The sequence below is a fragment of the Ranitomeya imitator genome, chromosome 6 (genome assembly GCF_032444005.1).
Source record: "Ranitomeya imitator isolate aRanImi1 chromosome 6, aRanImi1.pri, whole genome shotgun sequence".
NCBI lineage: Eukaryota > Metazoa > Chordata > Amphibia > Anura > Dendrobatidae > Ranitomeya > Ranitomeya imitator.
In genome coordinates this window covers 376,888,388-376,908,376 of record NC_091287.1, presented here as the reverse complement: position 1 = coordinate 376,908,376, position 19,989 = coordinate 376,888,388, and the positions used below count along the sequence as shown (strand labels likewise).

Here is a 19,989-nt window from a genome sequence, read left to right as displayed (position 1 = left end):
AAGAGATCAGGAAAAGAAGGCACTTGTAAATCAAAGTGTTTACGTCAGAATAGTGGCATAAAAAATACTTTGAAAAGCCACAAAACGTTGCAACTTGTTATTGTTACGTTAGTTTTGAGCAGTTCCATCAAAAATGGAAAAAGTCAGGGCAGGGCAGGGCGTGGCTACGTCCATCCGTCAAATTCTTCAAAAGTGCTGGCGTTTCTTACACTGCCAGTCACAGAATGCAGTAACCTTTCTGGCAAGATATACACAACTAATGAGCTGCGCTGAAGTCAATAAGTGGTGTGCGCCTCTTAATAAATCTGATGCATCTTACTCCTGCCTACTCATCATTAGGACTGGCGTACGAAACACTAATCTTAATGAATCGGGCCCTTGACTTCGGTTAAAAGTGCTACTGGCTTTCGGCTACAAAAATTGCATAAAAACTCTGGAAGTGTGAATGCAGTCTTATAAGAGAAATGAAAAAGGAAGAGTGACAGACACATTGCTCTAGACTAGTGTTGCCAACTTTTTCACCCCAAAATACAGAACAAAGAAAAAGGGGCTGAGGGTGTTAACATCACAGAGTGTTATTTTATACTTCCATCTTGAATTGGAGAAAATGTTTACTGTCAAGACTATTTAGTCACTTTACATACTGGATTACCACCAATTCCACAATAATATTATGCTCATTCACACATATGTTAGTTTTGGGAGATTTTTTTTTATTTTTAATTTGTTTGAATTCTGCAAAAAGAGAAAACAAAACATGTATGGTATCTGTCATGAACCACGTAAGTTATAGGTACAAAAGCTTTGTAAACTGATATAAATGCCTGGCATGGGCCAAAAGGATGCATACAGTAGGCTGACACTGGAAATCGCATTGGAAAACCACCATAAGTGTACTCCCCTGCTTCCCATTCACAGGGCTATCTAGGCAGGTAGAGTATTTCTGCCTATTGTGAGTCGCCCATCACAATATCTGGTGCCAATCCCACACTTGACCCTAGCTTTAGTTCTGACACTGTGGCCTAGCAAAGTAGCAGCAAATCAGATAGGAAGTAACTTTGTTATAGAGGCATCATCATTTTTGGAAATTATACCTTCCAACGTAAAGGGCTTTTACCAAGATTGAAAGTGAGAGAAGACGCTGAGAACAGCACTGGGCTATTATACATCAGTCTCATAGACAATAAATATAGCGGACATATGCATGCTCGGCCTCCACTTCATACAGACTGGGCTCTCCTGTTCTCTGGATCAGTGGGAAACCCAGCTGGCTGACTCAGCAAGTTATCCTATAAGTAAAACCACTTTAGAATACTATGGGAAACTACTATAATAATAAGTCAGGAGTTTCTCGATATTTTATTGAGTCTCATCAATATCTAAAATCAGGTATATTACTTAGGCACTTTACGCAAATTCTATCAAACTTAACACAAAACATAGGCATATAACGTCAGAAGAGTAATATAAAAATGGCAACAACCATAACAAAAAGAAAAAAGGAGTAGGTAAGAGGGATAAAGGAGAGGAGAGGCACATACCGTATATACTCGAGTATAAGCCGACCCGAGTATAAGCCGACCCCCCTAATTTTGCCACAAAAAACTGGGAAAACTTATTGACTCGAGTATAAGCCTAGGATGGAAATGCAGCATTTACCGGTGAATTTCAAAAATAAAAATAGATCATTATTTCCCCATAGCTGTGCCATATAGTGCTCTGCACCGTTCATTGTGCCCCCTAGCTGTGCCATATACGGTGCTCTGCACCGTTCACTGTGCCCCATAGCTGTGCTGTGCCATATACGGTGCTCTGCACCGTTCACTGTGCCCCATAGCTGTGCTGTGCCATATACGGTGCTCTGCACCGTTCACTGTGCCCCATAGCTGTGCTGTGCCATATACGGTGCTCTGCACCGTTCACTGTGCCCCATAGCTGTGCTGTGCCATATACGGTGCTCTGCACCGTTCACTGTGCCCCATAGCTGTGCTGTGCCATATACGGTGCTCTGCACCGTTCACTGTGCCCCATAGCTGTGCTGTGCCATATACGGTGCTCTGCACCGTTCACTGTGCCCCATAGCTGTGCTGTGCCATATACGGTGCTCTGCACCGTTCACTGTACGCCATAGCTGTGCTGTGCCATATACGGTGCTCTGCACCGTTCACTGTACCCCATAGCTGTGCTGTGCCATATACGGTGCTCTGCACCGTTCACTGTACCCCATAGCTGTGCTGTGCCATATACGGTGCTCTGCACCGTTCACTGTGCCCCATAGATGTTCCACATAAATTTGTGCCGCCGCTGCCGCAATAAAGAAAAAAAAACACATACTCACCTCCCTTGATTGCAGCTCCCGGCGTCTCGTTCCGGCGCCTCCATCTTCCCGGCGTCTCTGCTCTGACTGATCAGGCAGAGGGCGCCGCGCACACTGTATGCGTCATCGCGCCCTCTGCCTGAACAGTCAGAGAGCAGAGACGCCGGGAAGATGGAGGCGCCGGCCGGGAAGATGGATCGGCGCCCGGCGGCTGGAACGAGGACAGGTGAATATGCTATACTCACCTAGTCCTGGCGATCCTCGCGCTGTCCCCTCCTGTCTTCGGTGCCGCAGCTTCTTTCTCTATCAGCGGTCACCGGCACCGCTGATTAGAGAAATGAATAAGCGGCTCCGCCCCTATGGGAGGTGGAGCCGCTTATTCATTTCTGTAATGAGCGGTCCCACGTGACCGCTGAAGAGGGGAAGAAACTGCAGCGCCGAAGCCCGTGGGACGGCAGGGACAGCGCGAGGATCGCTGGGACTAGGTAAGTATGCCTCAGCGCCCTCACCCCCTCACCCGCCGACCCCACCGCTGCCGTGACTCGAGTATAAGCCGAGGGGGGCACTTTCAGCCCAAAAATTTGGGCTGAAAATCTCGGCTTATACTCGAGTATATACGGTAATAAATTAGAAGGACCAGGAGTTGATACAGATATTATTATTATACATTTATATAGTGCCATTTATTCCATGGCGTTTTACATATGAAAAGGGGCAAATATAGACAAGCACAATAAACATGAGCAATACAAGGCACACACAAGTACAGAAGGAGAGAGGACCCTGCCCGCGAGGGCTCACAGTCTACAGGGGATGGGTGAGGATACTCTAGGAGAGGGTAGAGTTGGTTGTGCGGTGGTTCAGCAGACTAAGGATCACTGCAGGCTGTAGGCTTGTCGGAAGAGGTGGGTCTTCAGGTTCTTTTTGAAGGTCTCCGTGGTAGGCGAGAGTCTGATGTGTTGGGGTAGAGAGCTCCAGAGTATGGGGGATGTGCGGGAGAGGTCTTGTATGCGGTTGTGGGAGGAAGAGATAAGAGGAGAGTAGAGAAGGAGATCTTGAGAGGATCGAAGGTTGTGTGTGGGTATGGCATAAAATTAACTAAAGTATACACTGATGCTGATGGCACTTCATGTATAAGGCTACTTTCACACTAGCGTTAACTGCAATCCATCACAATGCGTCGTTTTGCAGAAAAAACGCATCCTGCAAAAGTGCTTGCAGGATGCGTTTTTCCCCATAGACTTGTAGTGACGACGCATTGCGACGGATTGCCACATGTCGCATCCGTCGTGCGACGGATGCGTCGTGCTTTGGCGGACCGTCGGGAGCAAAAAACGCTACATGTAACTTTTTTTGCTCCTGACGGACCGCTTTTTCCGACCGCGCATGCGCGGCCGGAACTCCGCCCCCACCTCCCCGCACCTCACAATGGGGCAGCGGATGCGCCGGAGAAATGCATCCGCTACCTCCGTTGTGCAGTGCGTTAAACACTAGCGTCGGAATCTCTGCCCGACGCATTGCGACGGGGAGATTCCGACGCTAGTGTGAAAGTAGCCTAACTCGTGAGTCACTAATAATGCTACTATAGATACAGACACAAACGCCGGTCCCTACAAGATGACTTATGTCTGGTTTCCATGGCTACAAGGCGACTTCTAAATTAACAGCAAAGAATTAGAACCTAAGACTAAAGCAATTATACAGCATTACATGTAAAAGGAGACCCAGCTATTCAGAAACCAGTGCTCCAGAAGGGAACTCCTTTAGATTGAAGCTTGCCCACGCGCCAGTATCTAACAAGGAGTTGTAATCCTGATACTCAGTGTCACGCGGACATATACTTTGCAAAACCTGACAGGATAAATAATAATAATTTCTCAGTATACATCAGCGCTTATCCTTCCATGTGTTTGGTAGCGCTGCCAAAGATAACCCCGATCTCAAATCTAACATAAAACAAAATTACATGTGAGACAAGGTCAACAAACTGCTGAACACACATTTCATACCTTAGAGACAGGCATGTCAGTTCAGGAGTTCCCTAGAACATAACATGCACTATATTCAGTCTCTGCTCACCCCCGATGCTCAAATGAGCTGAAATGCCCCTTTAAGCCATTTACCATTTTTTCCTGTAGTCACCATTTTATAGTCCAGAATGTTTTCCCTTGATTATCATGCTTGGGAAACGGTTATAATATAAAACAAATATATTGTCGCTGTGCCTAACTACTGGCATAGGGTACATACCGTATATACTCGAGTATAAGCCGACCCCCCTAATTTTGCCACAAAAAACTGGGAAAACTTATTGACTCGAGTATAAACCTAGGGTAGGAAATGCAGCAGCTACAGGTGAATTTCAAAAATAAAAATAGATGCTCCATACCGTTCATTATTGCCCCATAGATGCTCCATATAAAGCTGTGCCACACATAATGCTCCATACCGTTCATTATTGCCCCATAGATGCTCCATATAAAGCTGTGCCACACATAATGCTCCATACCGTTCATTATTGCCCCATAGATGCTCCATATAAAGCTGTGCCACATATAAACCTCTGCACCGTTCATTATGGCCCCATAGATGCTCCATATAAAGCTGTGCCATATAGAATGCTCTGCACCGTTCATTATTGCCCCATAGATGCTCCATATAAAGCTGTGCTATATAGGATGCTCTGCACCGTTCATTATGGCCCCATTGATGCTCCATAGAAAGCTGTGCTATATAGAATGCTCTGCACCGTTGATTTTGCCCCATTAATGATCCATAGAAAGCTGTGCTATACAGAATGCTCTGCACCGTTGATTATTGCCCCATTAATGATCCACATAAAGCTGTGCTATATAGAATGCTCTGCACCGTTCATTATTACCCCATAGATGCTCCATATAAAGCTGTGCCATATAGAATGCTGCTGCAGCAATAAAAAAAAAAAAAAATGACATACTCACCTCTCTTGCTTGCAGCTCCTCAGCGTCCCGTCTCGGCGTCTCACCGCACTGACTGTTCAGGCAGAGGGCGCACACTAGTATGTCATCGCGCCCTCTGACCTGAACAGTCAGAGCAAGAGGACGCAGGAGACGGAGCGGTGCCCGGCGGGTGGAACGCGGACAGGTAAATATGTAATACTCACCTGCTCCCGGCGTCCCTGGCAGCTTCTCCATCTCCCGGACAGATGGTCTCCGGCGCCCGCAGCTTCTTCCTGTAGTAAGCGGTCACGTGGGACCGCTCATTACAGAACTTAATATGCGGCTCCACCCCTATGGGAGTGGAGTCCATATTCATTACTTTAATGAGCGGTCCCACATGACCGCTGAACAGGGGAAGAGCTGCGGCACCCAGAGACCATGGGACAGGCAGGGACAGCGACAGGAGCGCCGGGACTAGGTGAGTATATGACAGTCCTCTCTGCCCCTCACCCGCCGACCCCACCGCCGATCATGACTCGAGTATAAGCTGAGAGGGGCACTTTCAGCCCAAAAATTTGGGATGAAAATCTCGGCTTATACTCGAGTATATACGGTAATTCTCTAAAAGGCTGTTAAAAAGAGTAATTATGAGGGGTTCTCACAAAACTTGTTTCTATTGGATAAATCAGCGATCAGGTCTTGCTTTTGGAGGATTACACACACAGCCATTTGATGCAGGGGTGTACCGTCTATAGCAGTAGATCAGCCGGTCGCTAGTGAAGCCTGGGCCTAGCGGCACTGCCCAGTCTCTCCCATTGGACATTTTTATTTCAACAGTATCTGCATCCTCAGGATATCATTAACTACAATGAAGGAACAGAGAAAAGTCAGCTCTCTGTACCACCATTTTGCCTGTGCAACTGGGCTCTGAGTTTGAGCACACCAGGACTACTCGACTGCATTTAGAGGCCATCCTACTGCAGGCAAGGGCTGCAGGGGGCTACACTACTGAATGTGGGGTTCTGGGGGCCATCATACAGTTTGGGGAGATCGTGGAAATATTATATTATGGGGTGGCTCACTGTGCTGGAATACTGTGAGGGGCATCATAAGGAGTGGGTGAGAACTGTGGGAGCATCACACTGTGTGGGTGGATGGGAGGGCGTCATTTTGCAGGTATTATTTTTTGGGAGGCATCAGTGTGGCCTTGCTGTAAGGTAGTCACACTTTGCCTGTGAGGTGATACTGTTTGGTTTCCTACTGTGTGTTGGGGGCATTTTGGGGACATCGTACAATATGGGGCCTGTGAAAGGGGTATCACAGTGAATGAGAACAATGAGTCTCACAATATACAGTGCCTTGCGAAAGTATTCGACTCCCTGGAACTTTTCAACCTTTTCCCACATATCATGCTTCAAACATAAAGATACCAAAAATTTAAAATAACCAATATATTTCGTTCAGCTTTACGATTGTGTGCCACTTGTTGATTCTTCACCAAAAATTTACATTTGGTATCTTTATGTTTGAAGCATGACATGTGGGAAAAGGTTGAAAAGTTCCAGGGAGCCGAATACTTTCGCAAGGCACTGTACATTTCTACATACAGTGCTGACACACTGAAAAAGTGAAAAATAAAAATTATAATACAGAAGTTACATCAAAGTACGGTATGTCACAAAATCATTTAGAATAAGGCCGGCTATGCACAAAGAATAACAGGCTGCCATGGGAGGTGGCGAGTTCTCCTTCAATGAAAGTCTTCAAGCAGATGTTGGACAGACATCTGTCTGAGATGGTTCAGTGAATCCTGCATTGAGCAGGGGGATGCACACGATGACCCTGGAGGTCCCTTCCAATTCTAATATTCTATGACCAAATTATATATACACTCAAAAAGGGAACACAAAGCCAGTATATAAGAAAATATAAAAATAATGTTTATTCTGTTAGAATAATAATAAGAAAACTTGGCACTCGATATTTGAAAAATATTTTTGCTTCCTATTTATTAATGCATCCAGACAAAAAAATAATTAATAAACGTTTTCGGTCTGGCATAGGACCTTCATCAGACAATTCTTTGACATATTCTGGATGTGAAAGCAGTATAGGAGAAATAAAGGGCATCCACACACTGAGAACCTGCAGCGACGGACAATAACCGAAGAAAAGGACACCAATCGAGAAAAGAAGAATCAGCGCCGGGGTCATGGGCAACAGAAGTTGCGGTAGCGGAGCGCTGTGTCTGGATCAGAGAAGAGAGAACGCGCCGTGCAGCACACAGGGTCAGGCACTTCTAGTCCTACCTCCTAAACATTTCTGAAGCTAAGGTACTGTACATTGGTAATTGAAAATGCAGCTACTTAAGATCTTAAAATCTGTAACCTAAATATCTAAGAGCTGCACAGTAAATTGTGAGGACCATTTTTTCTTTATGGGACTGTTTTTCTTTTTGGAATAAGCAATCATTGTATTGTATTCACAGACAGAATGAGAAAAGTGTCAAAAATACAACAAAGACATTACCTTCATGACGTTCTTGTATGAATGTCGAAAGGCTGGAGTCTCCTTTTCATTGGCATATTCCTCTTCTTCATCCAAAGCATCATATCCTTCATCATTGCTGACATCAGTTTCATCCACATTAGTCATGTTATCTATGAGCTGCTCCAGGGGAGGACTAAGTTCCCTCTCCTCACTGTCCTTCAAGCCATAGTCCAGAGCTTTGTAGATAATAATCCCAAGTGATACAATAACCTGAAAAATAAAAGACAATTAGCATCTGCAACATAAGATGCCTAAAACAGTTTTCATGAGACACTCCTTTCTGCTGGGCCAGAAAGGGGTACAAATGGAATAGAGTGGATACAGTATATTGGTTGGCAAAGAAAAAGGAAAAAAACTAAGCAAACCTAATAAATAGACCTATGGGCTCTGTCAGAAAAACCCACCTACCATGTACCTTTTAAAATACTGGTATCTTCATATGCGGAAGAAGAACCTTCAGGCTGTTTGAAGATGCACAGTAAGGAGGCACTTGCAGAAAAATGAGCTGCACGGTCGAGTTTCCAGAAGAAAGCCATTACTGCGCAAATGCCACAAAGTATCTAGCCTACAATACGCAAAACAGCACAGAGACAAGCCTCAAAACTTCTGGAACACGTTAATTTGGAGTGATGAAACCAAAACTGAACTTTTTGGCCACAACCATAAATGTTACATTTGGGGAGAGGTCAACAAGGCCTATGATGAAAAGAACACCATTCCTACTGTAAAGCACGGAGGTGGATTGCTGATGTTTTGGGGATGTGTGAGCTACAAAGGGACGGGAAACTTGGTCAAAGTTGAAGTAAAGATGAATGCAGCATGTTATGAGCAAATACTGGAGGCAAATTTGCAATCACCAGCTCGGAAGCCATGCATGGGATGTACTTGGACGTTCCAACAAGACAACGATCCAAAACACAAGGCCAAGTCGACCTGTCATTGGCTACAGCAGAACAAAGTGAAAGTTCTGGAGTGGTCATCTCAGTCTCCTGACGTCAATATCATTGAGCCACTCTGGGGAGATTTCAGTTCATGCTAGAGGGTAAATGATGCGCACTATGCTGTAATACAGGTGCAGGCTGAACGTGGACAAAGTCCAATGCAGTAGTCAGGAGAAGGAAACAGCCGCACTCAATGGATATTCCAATCACAAAAATATATTTTTTGCCCCAAAGATATAATAGCCCATGTACAGATGGGCAAAGTATCTGCATACATATAACTATACACAACTTGAGATGCTCTCTAGTAAAAAAAGGGGAGTCTCAAACCTAGATACTTGATAAAACAATGACATTTTATTGATACAAAACATTAAAACATTGTACAGAAAAAGGTGCTGGATAATACCAAAAGAGGGACCATATGTCCTGAGGAACCTATACACTGAACCAAATACGCACTGTAGCCATGTACAACAGAGTAAACTAGGGAAGGAAAAGGGATACCGTAATAAGGCACACTGCGCACAGGGGTTAAGCTAGATAACGTGCTGACATAGCCGCCCAAAGGCAATACATTCAATAATATGTGCACAAAAAGTTTCCCAATAAATCCAGCGCAGTAGCACATAGGTATATAGACATATATCCCAAATAGACAAGAACCGGCTAGTACATACCGCTATGTGGATCGGCGTGGAGGCCCGGACGTCCCTCTGCCCCGACGCGCGTTTCGCACTGCTTCTACGGGAGGCGCCTTTTTCTGTACAATGTTTTAATGTTTTGTATCAATAAAACTTCATTGTTTTATCAAGTATCTAGGTTTGAGACTCCCCTTTTTTTTACTAGAGAGCATCTCAAGTTGTGTATACTCAATGGATATTGCAAAGTTGCCAAAAGGAATTGTGTAGTTCATGTACTGGAAGTCATCACCACAGAAAAAGACAATAAGTGATAACAAGGTAACGTTTCGACCCTGCCCGGGTCTTTGTCAAAAATTAACTTAAGAGTAGAGGAATTTTACACAAAGTTGGTTCAAGAAAAAGATGCACAGAAGTCCCTACTGGGGCTCTTCCTTGGAAGTATGGAGTGTAGGGAGTCTCATCGCAGTCTGTGGCGATACGCCAATTCATGCTAGACAGCCCAAGAATTTACAAGAACTAGAGGCTTTTTGCCAAGAAGAGTGGGCAGCTTTACCATCTGAGAAAATAAAGAATCTCATCCACAACTACCACAAAAGACTTCAAGCTGTCATTGATGTTAGAGGAGGCAATACACGGTATTAAGAAATGGGGTATAGGAAATTTTGATCAGGGTCATTTGGATGTTTGGGGCAGTCATTATGATTTAAAAAGAGAAAACACAGTAGTTTGACAATAATTGGTTTTACCCAACCACTAACTATGAGTGGAGAAAAGGTTTTTGTGTTATCATTCATATTCGCTCTAACGCTCAGCCTCTCCGGGATGCATGGCTGGGTGGTTGCATCATGCCACTGCTCAGCTATGCATCCAGATCCAGCTGAATTGGGATCTTAGTGGAACATTTAGTTTTACAGTAATAAATGGGAAAAAGAGGGAGAGGAGTGTTTATTCCAATTAAAGGACTTTACTCCATGTCTTTATTACATTTGACTATGGCATTAGTAATGCAGGTGTCTTATAGACGCTTCTCCGTTAATAACCCTTGTGCTTGATGTCAGCCGCCATAAAACAGCTGACATCAAGCTTCAAACTATGACGCCACCACACCAGGGCAAGTGGGAAGAGAAAAGGCTAAGCACCAGATTTGGAGCATTTTATGAATGTGCCATTTTTGGGGCAGCTGAGGGCTGATATTTTTAGTCTGGGGGGGGGGGGGTTTGGCAATTTCCCCAGCACCTAGGGGGACAAGCAAAGGCTAACCAAACAGCTGAGAGGTGTTATTAATAGCTTGGGAACCTTTAGAGCTATTGACTCCTTTGCCAGATTATTAAAATCAGCCCCCAGCGGTTCACTTTCCCTCTGCTGGTTATGAAAATTATGGGAGGCCCCAATCCCTTTTTTGCTGACCACAACTCCCATCAGTGTCGCGCTTTCAGGGAGACCAGGAAACAGTGATGAGAGCTGCCTTCAGCACCAGGCGCCTGGGAACAGTGCAAACTGTCCAGCTTTTCCAAGGCACCAGTATGTGTCACACTGACGACACACAGATGTTATCCATTTGTCATCAGTGTGCACGCGTGTGGGACGTTTTGAGGCCCATGCTCCTGTTAAAAAACGGACCTGTCAGCGTGTTTTGCCCAAGGATACACAGTTCGTGGACGCACACGAACATGTGGAATGGGTCTGTGTGTGTAAAGGTACCGTCACATTAAGCGACGCTGCAGCGATATAGACAACGATGCCGATCGCTGCAGCGTCGCTGTTTCGTCGTTGGTCGCTGGAGAGCTGTCACACATGAAGAGGTCTTCACAAGAGAGCATCACACTGGTCCTACTGCCGGGGTTATGGTGTGGGGTGGCATAATGCATGATGGCCAGACCCCTTTATGGCATATCCACATAACAGGTCAGGGACCCAAACCTACCAAAAGAAAAGGTCCCCCACCCCAATATGCCTGGTGAGGCAGCCACAAGTATGACAAAAAAGCAGAAGAAGAAATCGGAGTTTGTGTCTGGGACCCCCCGCATATCAGGATTACCATAAATGTATATGATAGAAATACACTGAGAAGCAGGAGAAGCCATTTAGAAACAGACAAACCATGCCATTCCAGGCTACAGTAAGAATCAGAACTCTGTAATAATACATGTTGGAGAAAAAAAAGTCTACCATAGCGTTCATATGACATAAAGGGATTATCCAAGACTAAATCTTTTTTTTTTTTTTTTAACTACGAGCCAAAAAAAAACTTAAGAGGCAGGTAATTGCTAACTAGGTAGCCTCTACCTGCATGTTCTATCCGGTGCCGGCGTAGAGCGATCACTGACCACTTCTGCCAGCAATTAAGCTGTTCCACGTCAACAGAGCAGCTCTAGCCCGGCTGCTCTGTCAACCAGGGCAGTGGAGTCGGAGTCATGTAGCATGTGTTATGGACCTGGTGGTTAGGAGCACCCGGAACGACCTGATGGTTAAACTAACACAGGACAAGCTCTGGGAAGTGGGAGCTCTGCTGACCGCAACCCCTAATCCTATCACACACACTAGAAATAGCCGTGGAGCGTACCTAACTCTGCCTAGACGCCTCTTCACAGCCTAAGAGCTAACTAGCCCTAGAGATAGAAAATAAAGCCTACCTTGCCTCAGAGAAATTCCCCAAAGGAAAAGGCAGCCCCCCACATATATTGACTGTGAGTTAAGATGGAAGTCACAAACACAGAAATGAAACAGGATTCAGCAAAGAGAGGCCAGACTAACTAAACAGACAGAGGATAGGAAAGGTATCTTTGCGGTCAGCACAAAAACTACAAAAAGACCACTCAGAGTGTGCAAAAAGACCTCCGCACCGACTCACGGTGCGGAGGTGCCACTCTGCATCCCAGAGCTTCCAGCTAGCAAGGCAAAATCATGATAGCAAGCTGGACAAGAAAACAATGAACAAATAATTAACTAGCAGGGACTTAGCTTCTGCTGGAGAAGACAGGTCACCAGAAAGATCCAAGAGCGAACTGAACCAGTACAAGAACATTGACAGCTGGCATGGAGTAACGATCTGAGTGGAGTTAAATAGAGCAGCCAGCCAAAGAATAAACTAAGTCACCTGTGGAAGGAACCTCAGAAGCAGCAGCTCCACTCACAGCCACCAGAGGGAGTCCATGGACAGAACTCGCCGAAGTACCATTCATGACCACAGGAGGGAGTTCGATAACAGAATTCACAACAAGCATGTGTCCATTTTGGAGGAGTCGGAGTCAGTATAAAATGGACCGACTAAGACTCCAAAAAAATATAATAGATTGGGTTCAGCAGTTCAGTGCTGGATGCGCTCTAAATGTTTTCATAATTTGGGAAAGTTATGAAATTTGTTATAAAATGTCTGTTCTACTGTATGTCTGTGCTGCACTTTATGTACATGCTCATTAGCGAGAACGTGCATTGGATTGGTGAGTTGGAAGTCAGGGAAAATGTGCAGTCAAGACCAGAGTCGGAGTAAGTAGTTTGGCTTACCGACTCCAGAGCCCTGCTGTCAACCGGGTGTGACTGCTAATCTCATGCTGATTGAAAGCCAGCTCTCTGCAGTTAAGCAGTGGGGGAGTCAGCTGTCAATCAGCATGACGTATGCAGTCAATCCCGATTAACAGACCAGAGAAGAAGAAAAGCCTCCACTCTGATGATGTGACACCAACCGAAGCCACAAAACTGCTGGCAGGAGCGGTCAGTGACCTCTCTGTTCCGGTAGAGGTCTGCACTTGGCAGAACAGGCAGGCAGTTAGCAACTGCCTGCCTGTTAGTTCTCAGACTAAAGAACTAAAATGAATGTATCCCTGGGTAACCCCCTTTAATTAACTCAGCTTGGAAAACGTATTGAAGTATTTTTGCGGCCTTTGGAAGAAGTAAATACTTTAATGCCAATTTTTACAGTGTCCCCTAGAAAGAGGACGTCAACAATTAAAATCAGATATGTAACGTTAATGTATTTTTGTAATGTCCATTTCTATATACTGTACATGGAAAATGCAAGAAAAATTGCATTATTTAAAACAAGCTCGATATTAACACTTTAATGTCAATGGAAGTTGTGCAGATGATGGAAAGTAAGTGGCAGCAGGTAAGGTAGAGGGACAGGATTCATGCAAATACTGTAAAAATTAGATACCCACACATGTACAATTGAGGAGTTAAGCGTTGCCCTGAGGATGACTAGTCAGTCACACACACACTATACCTTGTGGTTATATCATGTATCTGCCGGTCACGCTCATAACTAGAGCGCTGATGTCACGTCATCACGTCGCCAATCATTCATTGTGTATGATATAAACTTTCCTAAGAGCATAAAAGAAAAGGTACTGAGACCTTAACATTGAACTTCAGGGAGGGGAAGCAATAGAACCTGTAAATTATGTCAGGGCGTAAAATCCCCTCCAACCAAATTCTCTTTATTATTCACCACCACAAAAAGAATTTCTGCAGTGTAACAACATATTTCTGGAGATGGAAATTTACAGACGTGTGCATCGTGTGCGCTGCTGTCAGTTTGACAAGCAATTCAGGTAAGTAAAAACCTTTCCGCTTTGGGGAAAATGACGGCACTTCCCTGGCTGGCATGGATTACTGTAAATAAACACTCATTAAACTTGACAAAATTAGAAATCACTCATATTCCAGATGAGGGTCAGTAAGCTACTCTCAAGGCTTAGTTTGCTCTATAGAAGGCCCTGCATAGCCCATAAGAACAGCACCATAAATGTGTTTGATGCCTGTATACCCCTATAAGCCTAAATATTTTGGACTCTGCCCAGACAAAGTAGGCCGATTGCTGATTTCAAAGTGCCCAGATGAGCATTTAAAGTGTATGTGGACCTTTCGCCCCTTCCCCAACAGATCATGACAGGGGACAGAAGGATCAGGCAGTTTGGATTTAAATACGGTTTTTTTTTCTTCCTATAGATAAGCCACCGCCAGGGGTATCTGCCGGCTGCTTTCTCCCCTTTCACACAAAAATTAGCATTCATGTCAAGTAACTTTTATCTATGGTGTACGGTCGCCGCACGTGTAATCAGTGGAACTCAGGTGCACCTAAAATTACAAAGAATCATGGAATTTATACACAAAGGAATGAAGGGCAAGAAGTCTTCCTAGGAGTGTTTTCATACAAATTATTAGGGAATTTTGGATTAACATCTCAGATGCACTCCACTTGTGCATGTATTACATACATAGAACACTGGTATAAATGAAGACTGTGTAATGCTTCATTCCTCCTAAAATGGCGCTGCAACAGAATTGAACACTTGCTATAAATGTACCTGATATATTCCATCTATTCCCTAGGGGCTCAAGAACATCCCAAATTGCGCCTCTCAACAAAAAGGTTTAAACTTGAGAAAGGCAATCATTAAATTTGATGTCAACTACTTCATTAAAAAAAAAAGCCAATTAAAAAAAATATACATATAATATCTATCAAAACATCTTCTACTGGACCCCTGAAGCTCCTCTGTCCTGCTGCTGGAGTGCCCTCCTGGTTCTCCTGGACCTCTTCTGGCGGGAAACGGCTGCAGCGGTCACCTGAAGCCAATCAGCTGAATGTCTGCAGTGGTCATATTACATCTAAGGCTACTTTCACACTAGCGTCGGAATCTCCCCGTCGCAATGCGTCGGGCCGAGATTCCGACGCTAGCGTTTGATGCGCCGTACAAGGGGTGCAGCGGATGCATTTCTCTGGCGCATCCGCTGCCCCATTGTGAGGTGCGGGGAGGTGGGGGCGGAGTTCCGGCCGCGCATGCGCGGTCGGAAAAAGCGGTCCGTCGGCAGCAAAAAACAAAACATTTAACTTTTTTGCTCCCGGCGGTCCGCCACAACACGGCGCAACCGTCGCACGACGGTTGCGACGTGTGGCAATGCGTCGCTAATGTACATCTATGGGGCAAAAACGCATCCTGCAAAGAAATTTGCAGGATGCGTTTTTTGCCATAAACGACGCATTGCGACGTATTGCAAAAAACGCTAGTGTGAAAGTAGCCTAAGCTAGAAGAAACAATCACTTTTTCTCTTTAAAGTCAAAGGGACTGCTGCAGTCATTCAGTAGACATTGATTAGCTGCAGTGGTTACTTGACACCCCCCCCATCTGAAGAGGAAGCCAGTGAATAGCAACAGACGCCGGTAGCAGTATATAGGAGCAGGAAGGGGAGTAAATAGGCGATATGTTTCCTTTGATTTTAGCATCTCTGTGGTCCTATTTGAAATTTGTTTAGTAGTAAAAGGGTAGGTAAAAGGTGTCAATGTTTAATAAGGTCTCCATGTTTGCTACGAGCATGGTGTTTGTGGTGGGTTAGATGCAGTTTTCATTAGGCATAAGATTAAAGATTTTAACATCATCGGTTGACAACAATATCTCGGTGGACAAAGCAATATGTCAATTTTCCCCAAAAGGGCCTGTGAAAGGTTTGTCCAAAAGTACCCAATACATTAACTCATGTCAACCAGGAAATAGAAAATATTTTTGCCTCTCTAAGTCCCATTTCTGATGATCCTTTGTCAAGAAGCCTCAAAACTGAAAAATGTTTAAGATGATGAGTAAGTTGGAAATAATCTTGTATCAGCAATGAAAGATAATAAAGCCTTTCCAAATAACCCTCTACAGGGAGGCAATTCTTGCTTAATGATAGAGCCATAAAGGTTTATCTTTTGGGATCCCAAATAAGAGTAGAGATTGATGGAATAGTCAAACTTCAAATGATAAAATGTGAGCAAAATGAAAAAAAAAAAAAAAAAAAAGACTGCAGCGGTATAAGGTCAGCTGGATGACCTCGCCCCAGGGCTTGTATTATAGATCACCATATGGATACATGTTCTGGAGACAGATGGTTTTAGAGACAAAATGCTGTAATTGAAGTCATTCAAAGGACAAATATTTCCCCCTCAAGGAGGCATCAAAAGATGGCATAAGCGCTAGCTAAAGTCTAGAATTGTCTGGGCACGAGAGGACTGGTCAGGAACAAATATGGCTGCCGGTATGGCTCGCACAGCGGCGAACAGTGAATCTGCCCAATCATGGAGCGGTATGGGGGCAGCTTGTACCACTACATAACTAGGGGCATTTACGGAGCGTTCCTTTGAGAAGGCGAGCTGACACGAGGCTAGAATAGTGGCTATATATGTCACAAGATAATAATAATAACCACAACAGCAACCTTAATAATATAATTTAAAGACAACTGAATACATTTTTTTAAATTTGTAGACAAAAGGGGAGAACTAGATGAATTTCCAGCCGTTTGTAAATAAAGTTTATACATGGTAAAACATTTTTTTTTTAAATTCCAGTTTATCAGATAAAGGCATGTAAAATTGTCCATTTTTCATCTAGAAAGAAAATAAATAAATGTTTGCACCCATATAGTGTTCCAGTTTGTCATCCATATGTCATCTAAGTTATACATAAAAATTTGGAAATACAATAAATAATTAAAAGGCCATATACAGATCTCTATGTTCATAATTGCTAAGAGTCCATAAAAGAAACAGATGCCAAATGTCTGAGGTCCATATGGCATCTTTAGTGATGAGCGAGTGTACTCGTTGCTCGGGTTTTCCTCAGCACGCTCGGGTGGTCTCCGAGTATTTGTAAGTGCTCGGAGATTAAGTTTTCATCGCTTCAGCAGCATGATTTACATCAGCTTGATTACATGTGGGGATTCCCTAGCAACCAGGCAACCCCCACATGTACTCAGGCTGGCTAGTAGCTGTAAATCATTCAGCTGCCGTGATGAAAACTAAATCTCTGAACACAAATACTCAAAGGTCACCCGAGCGTGCTCAGGAAAACCCGAGCAACGAGTACACTCGCTCATCACTACATCTGTTATCTTTAACTGATTTTAATTGTCAGATTAATCTGAAAAACAATTCAGACTAGTGCAGGCTGCGATTAAATTCTTACCTGCAGACCGTTGGTCCAGGCGTAGACATAAACCCATGTGAACGAGCCCATTGCCCTGAACTGGCATGTGTGTTGCACGTTTAGTATCCGATGTGCCCACGTACAGGACACAGGGTAGGGTATGACCATCTGTACCAGCCCTTACAGAACACTATACTTACCTAATAGGGTAATCGTTAACTCACTGTAGGTGAATGGTTTAGCAAATAGTCACTAATTTTACAAAGCAAACTAAGTACTGTAACAACGTTCGGCATGCCGTTCAGAAGATTACCGCTTACATCTTTCTGCAGAAATGTGGTAGATTAGGCACAAGAAGAGCAGGTTTTCTTATGTAGAATCAATGACATTTGGAGAACAGAAAGCCCCTAAGGTGTAAAAAGCCATTTATAGACAAATCAGGCCGGACAGCATTGCAGAATGTCTGTTAGTAGAGAAAAACGCAAATTCGGTGTAGAAATAAACCCGTATAATCCATGTGTTCATCAGGCTGACAATGAGAAAATATAGATAGGTGTGTCTTGGTGTCAACCGCTGTGTTCTGTTCCTTCCTCAGCCTGGAAAAACCATTAGGACTAACCATCCGTAACTGATCAAACAAAGCGAGAGCTATTAATTATTAATGCTCGGCAAAATCAGCTTTCCTCAAAACTGAATCAAGTAGTTGACAAAATACTCTATGTGGTCCACTTATAATATGCACATAGGGCAGCACCTATGATTAACCAAAACACTCATTATATTAGGGAAGAGAAAGAAGAGAAAAATACAATAAAATTCTAAATAATCTGGCACATTGGGAACCATCAAGGAGACAGATAATGGACCACTGATAATATAGCCACCAACGCACTTAAAGGGAGCCTGTCAGTAGGACTGTGCACAGTAACCTACACACAGTATCTGGTTGGCACCATTATACTGATTAAAATGATACCTTGTTTGATGAAATCTGTCTTTTGGTTGCGGTTTAATCTTAATTTTCATTTAATGATATTATTGCGCTTCGGGGTAGCCTGGGAGGGGAGGGGGGCACTTCAGCGCAGCCATTTTGTTATAGCAAAATAAATTTGATGCCAGCAAATGGTGCCAGCGGTGGTACCATTTTGCTGGAGTTATTTACACTACCGTTAAAAAGTTTAGGGTCACTTAGAAATTTCCTTATTTTTGAAAGAAAGGCACAGTTTTTTCCAATGAAGCTAACATTAAATGATTTAGAAATACACTCTATACATTGCTAATGTGATAATGACTATTCTAGCTACAAACTTCTGGTTTGTAATGCAATATCTTCATAGGTGTATAGAGGCCCATTTCCAACAACCATCACTCCAGTGTTCTTATGGTACTTTGTGTTTGCTAACTGTGTAAGAAGGCTAATGGATGGTTAGAATACCATTGAAAACCCTTATGCAAGTATGTTAGCACAGCTGAAAACAGTTTGGCTGATTAGAGAACCTATAAACTTGACCTTCCTTTGAGCTAGTTCAGAATCTGGAGCATTACATTTGTTGGTTCCATTAAACTCACAAAATGGACAGAAAAAAAGAACTTTGATGTGAAACTCGACAGTCTATTATTGCTCTTAGAAATGAAGGCTATTCCATGCGAAAAATTGCTAAGAAACTGAAGATTTCCTACAACAGTGTGTACTACTCCCTTCAGAGGAGAGCACAAACAGGCTCTAACCAGAGTAGAAAGAGAAGTGGGAGGCCCCGCTGCACAACTGAGCAACAAGACAAGTACATCAGAAATCAACGCCTCACAGGTCATCAACTGGCAGCTTCATTAAATAGTACAAGTAAAACGCCAGTGTCAACATCTACAGTGAAGAGGCGACTCCGGGATGTTGGCCTTCATAGCAGAGTGGCAAAGAAAAAGCCATATCTGAGACTGGCTAATAAAAGGAAAAGATTAATATGGGCAAAAGAACACAGACATTAGGCAGAGGAAGACTGGAAAAAAGTGTTAAGGACAGACGAATCCAAGTTTGAGGTGTTTGGATCACACAGAAGAACATTTGTGAGATGCAGAACAACTGAAAAGATGCCGGAAGAGTGCCTGACGCCATCTGTCAAGCATGGTGGAGGTAATGTGATGGTCTGGGGTTGCTTTGGTGCTGGTAAAGTGGGAGATTTGTACAAGGTAAAAGGGATTTTGAATAAGGAAGGCTATCACTCCATTTTCTAACGCCATGCCATACCCTGTGGACAGCGTTTGATTGGAGACAATTTCATCCTACAAAAGGACAATGACCCAAAGCACACTTCCAATTTATGCAAGAACTGTTTAGGGAAGAAGCAGGCAGCTGGTATTCTATCTGTAATGGAGTGGCCAACGCAGTCACCAGATCTCAACCCCATTGGGCTGTTGTGGCAGCAGCTTGACCGTATGGTACGCAAAAAGTGGCCATCAAGCAAAATCAACTTGTGGGAGGGGCTTCTGGAAGCCTGGGGTGAAATTTCTCCAGATTACCTCAGCAAATTAACTGCTAGAATGCCAAAGGTCTGCAATGCTGTAATTGCTGCAAAGGGAGCGTTCTTTGACGAAAGCAAAGTTTGAAGGAGAAAATTATTATTTCAAATAAAAATCTTTTTTTTGAACCATGTCAATGTCTGGACTAGATTTTCAATTCATTTGGCAACTCATTTGATTAATAAAAGTATGAGATTTCAT

General features: G+C 43.8%; 1 protein-coding gene across 2 annotated transcripts in view; it reads right to left on the bottom strand.

Annotated features, from left to right (window-relative positions):
• Nucleotides 1-19,989, bottom strand: part of SPIRE1 (spire type actin nucleation factor 1) — a 193,183-nt gene that overhangs the window by 83,995 nt on the left and 89,199 nt on the right. For both annotated transcript variants that reach the window (XM_069731015.1, XM_069731016.1), the window contains exon 3: nucleotides 7,765-7,995. In XM_069731015.1, the coding sequence (XP_069587116.1) occupies nucleotides 7,765-7,995 (231 nt within the window). The remainder of the gene's footprint in view (nucleotides 1-7,764; nucleotides 7,996-19,989) is intronic.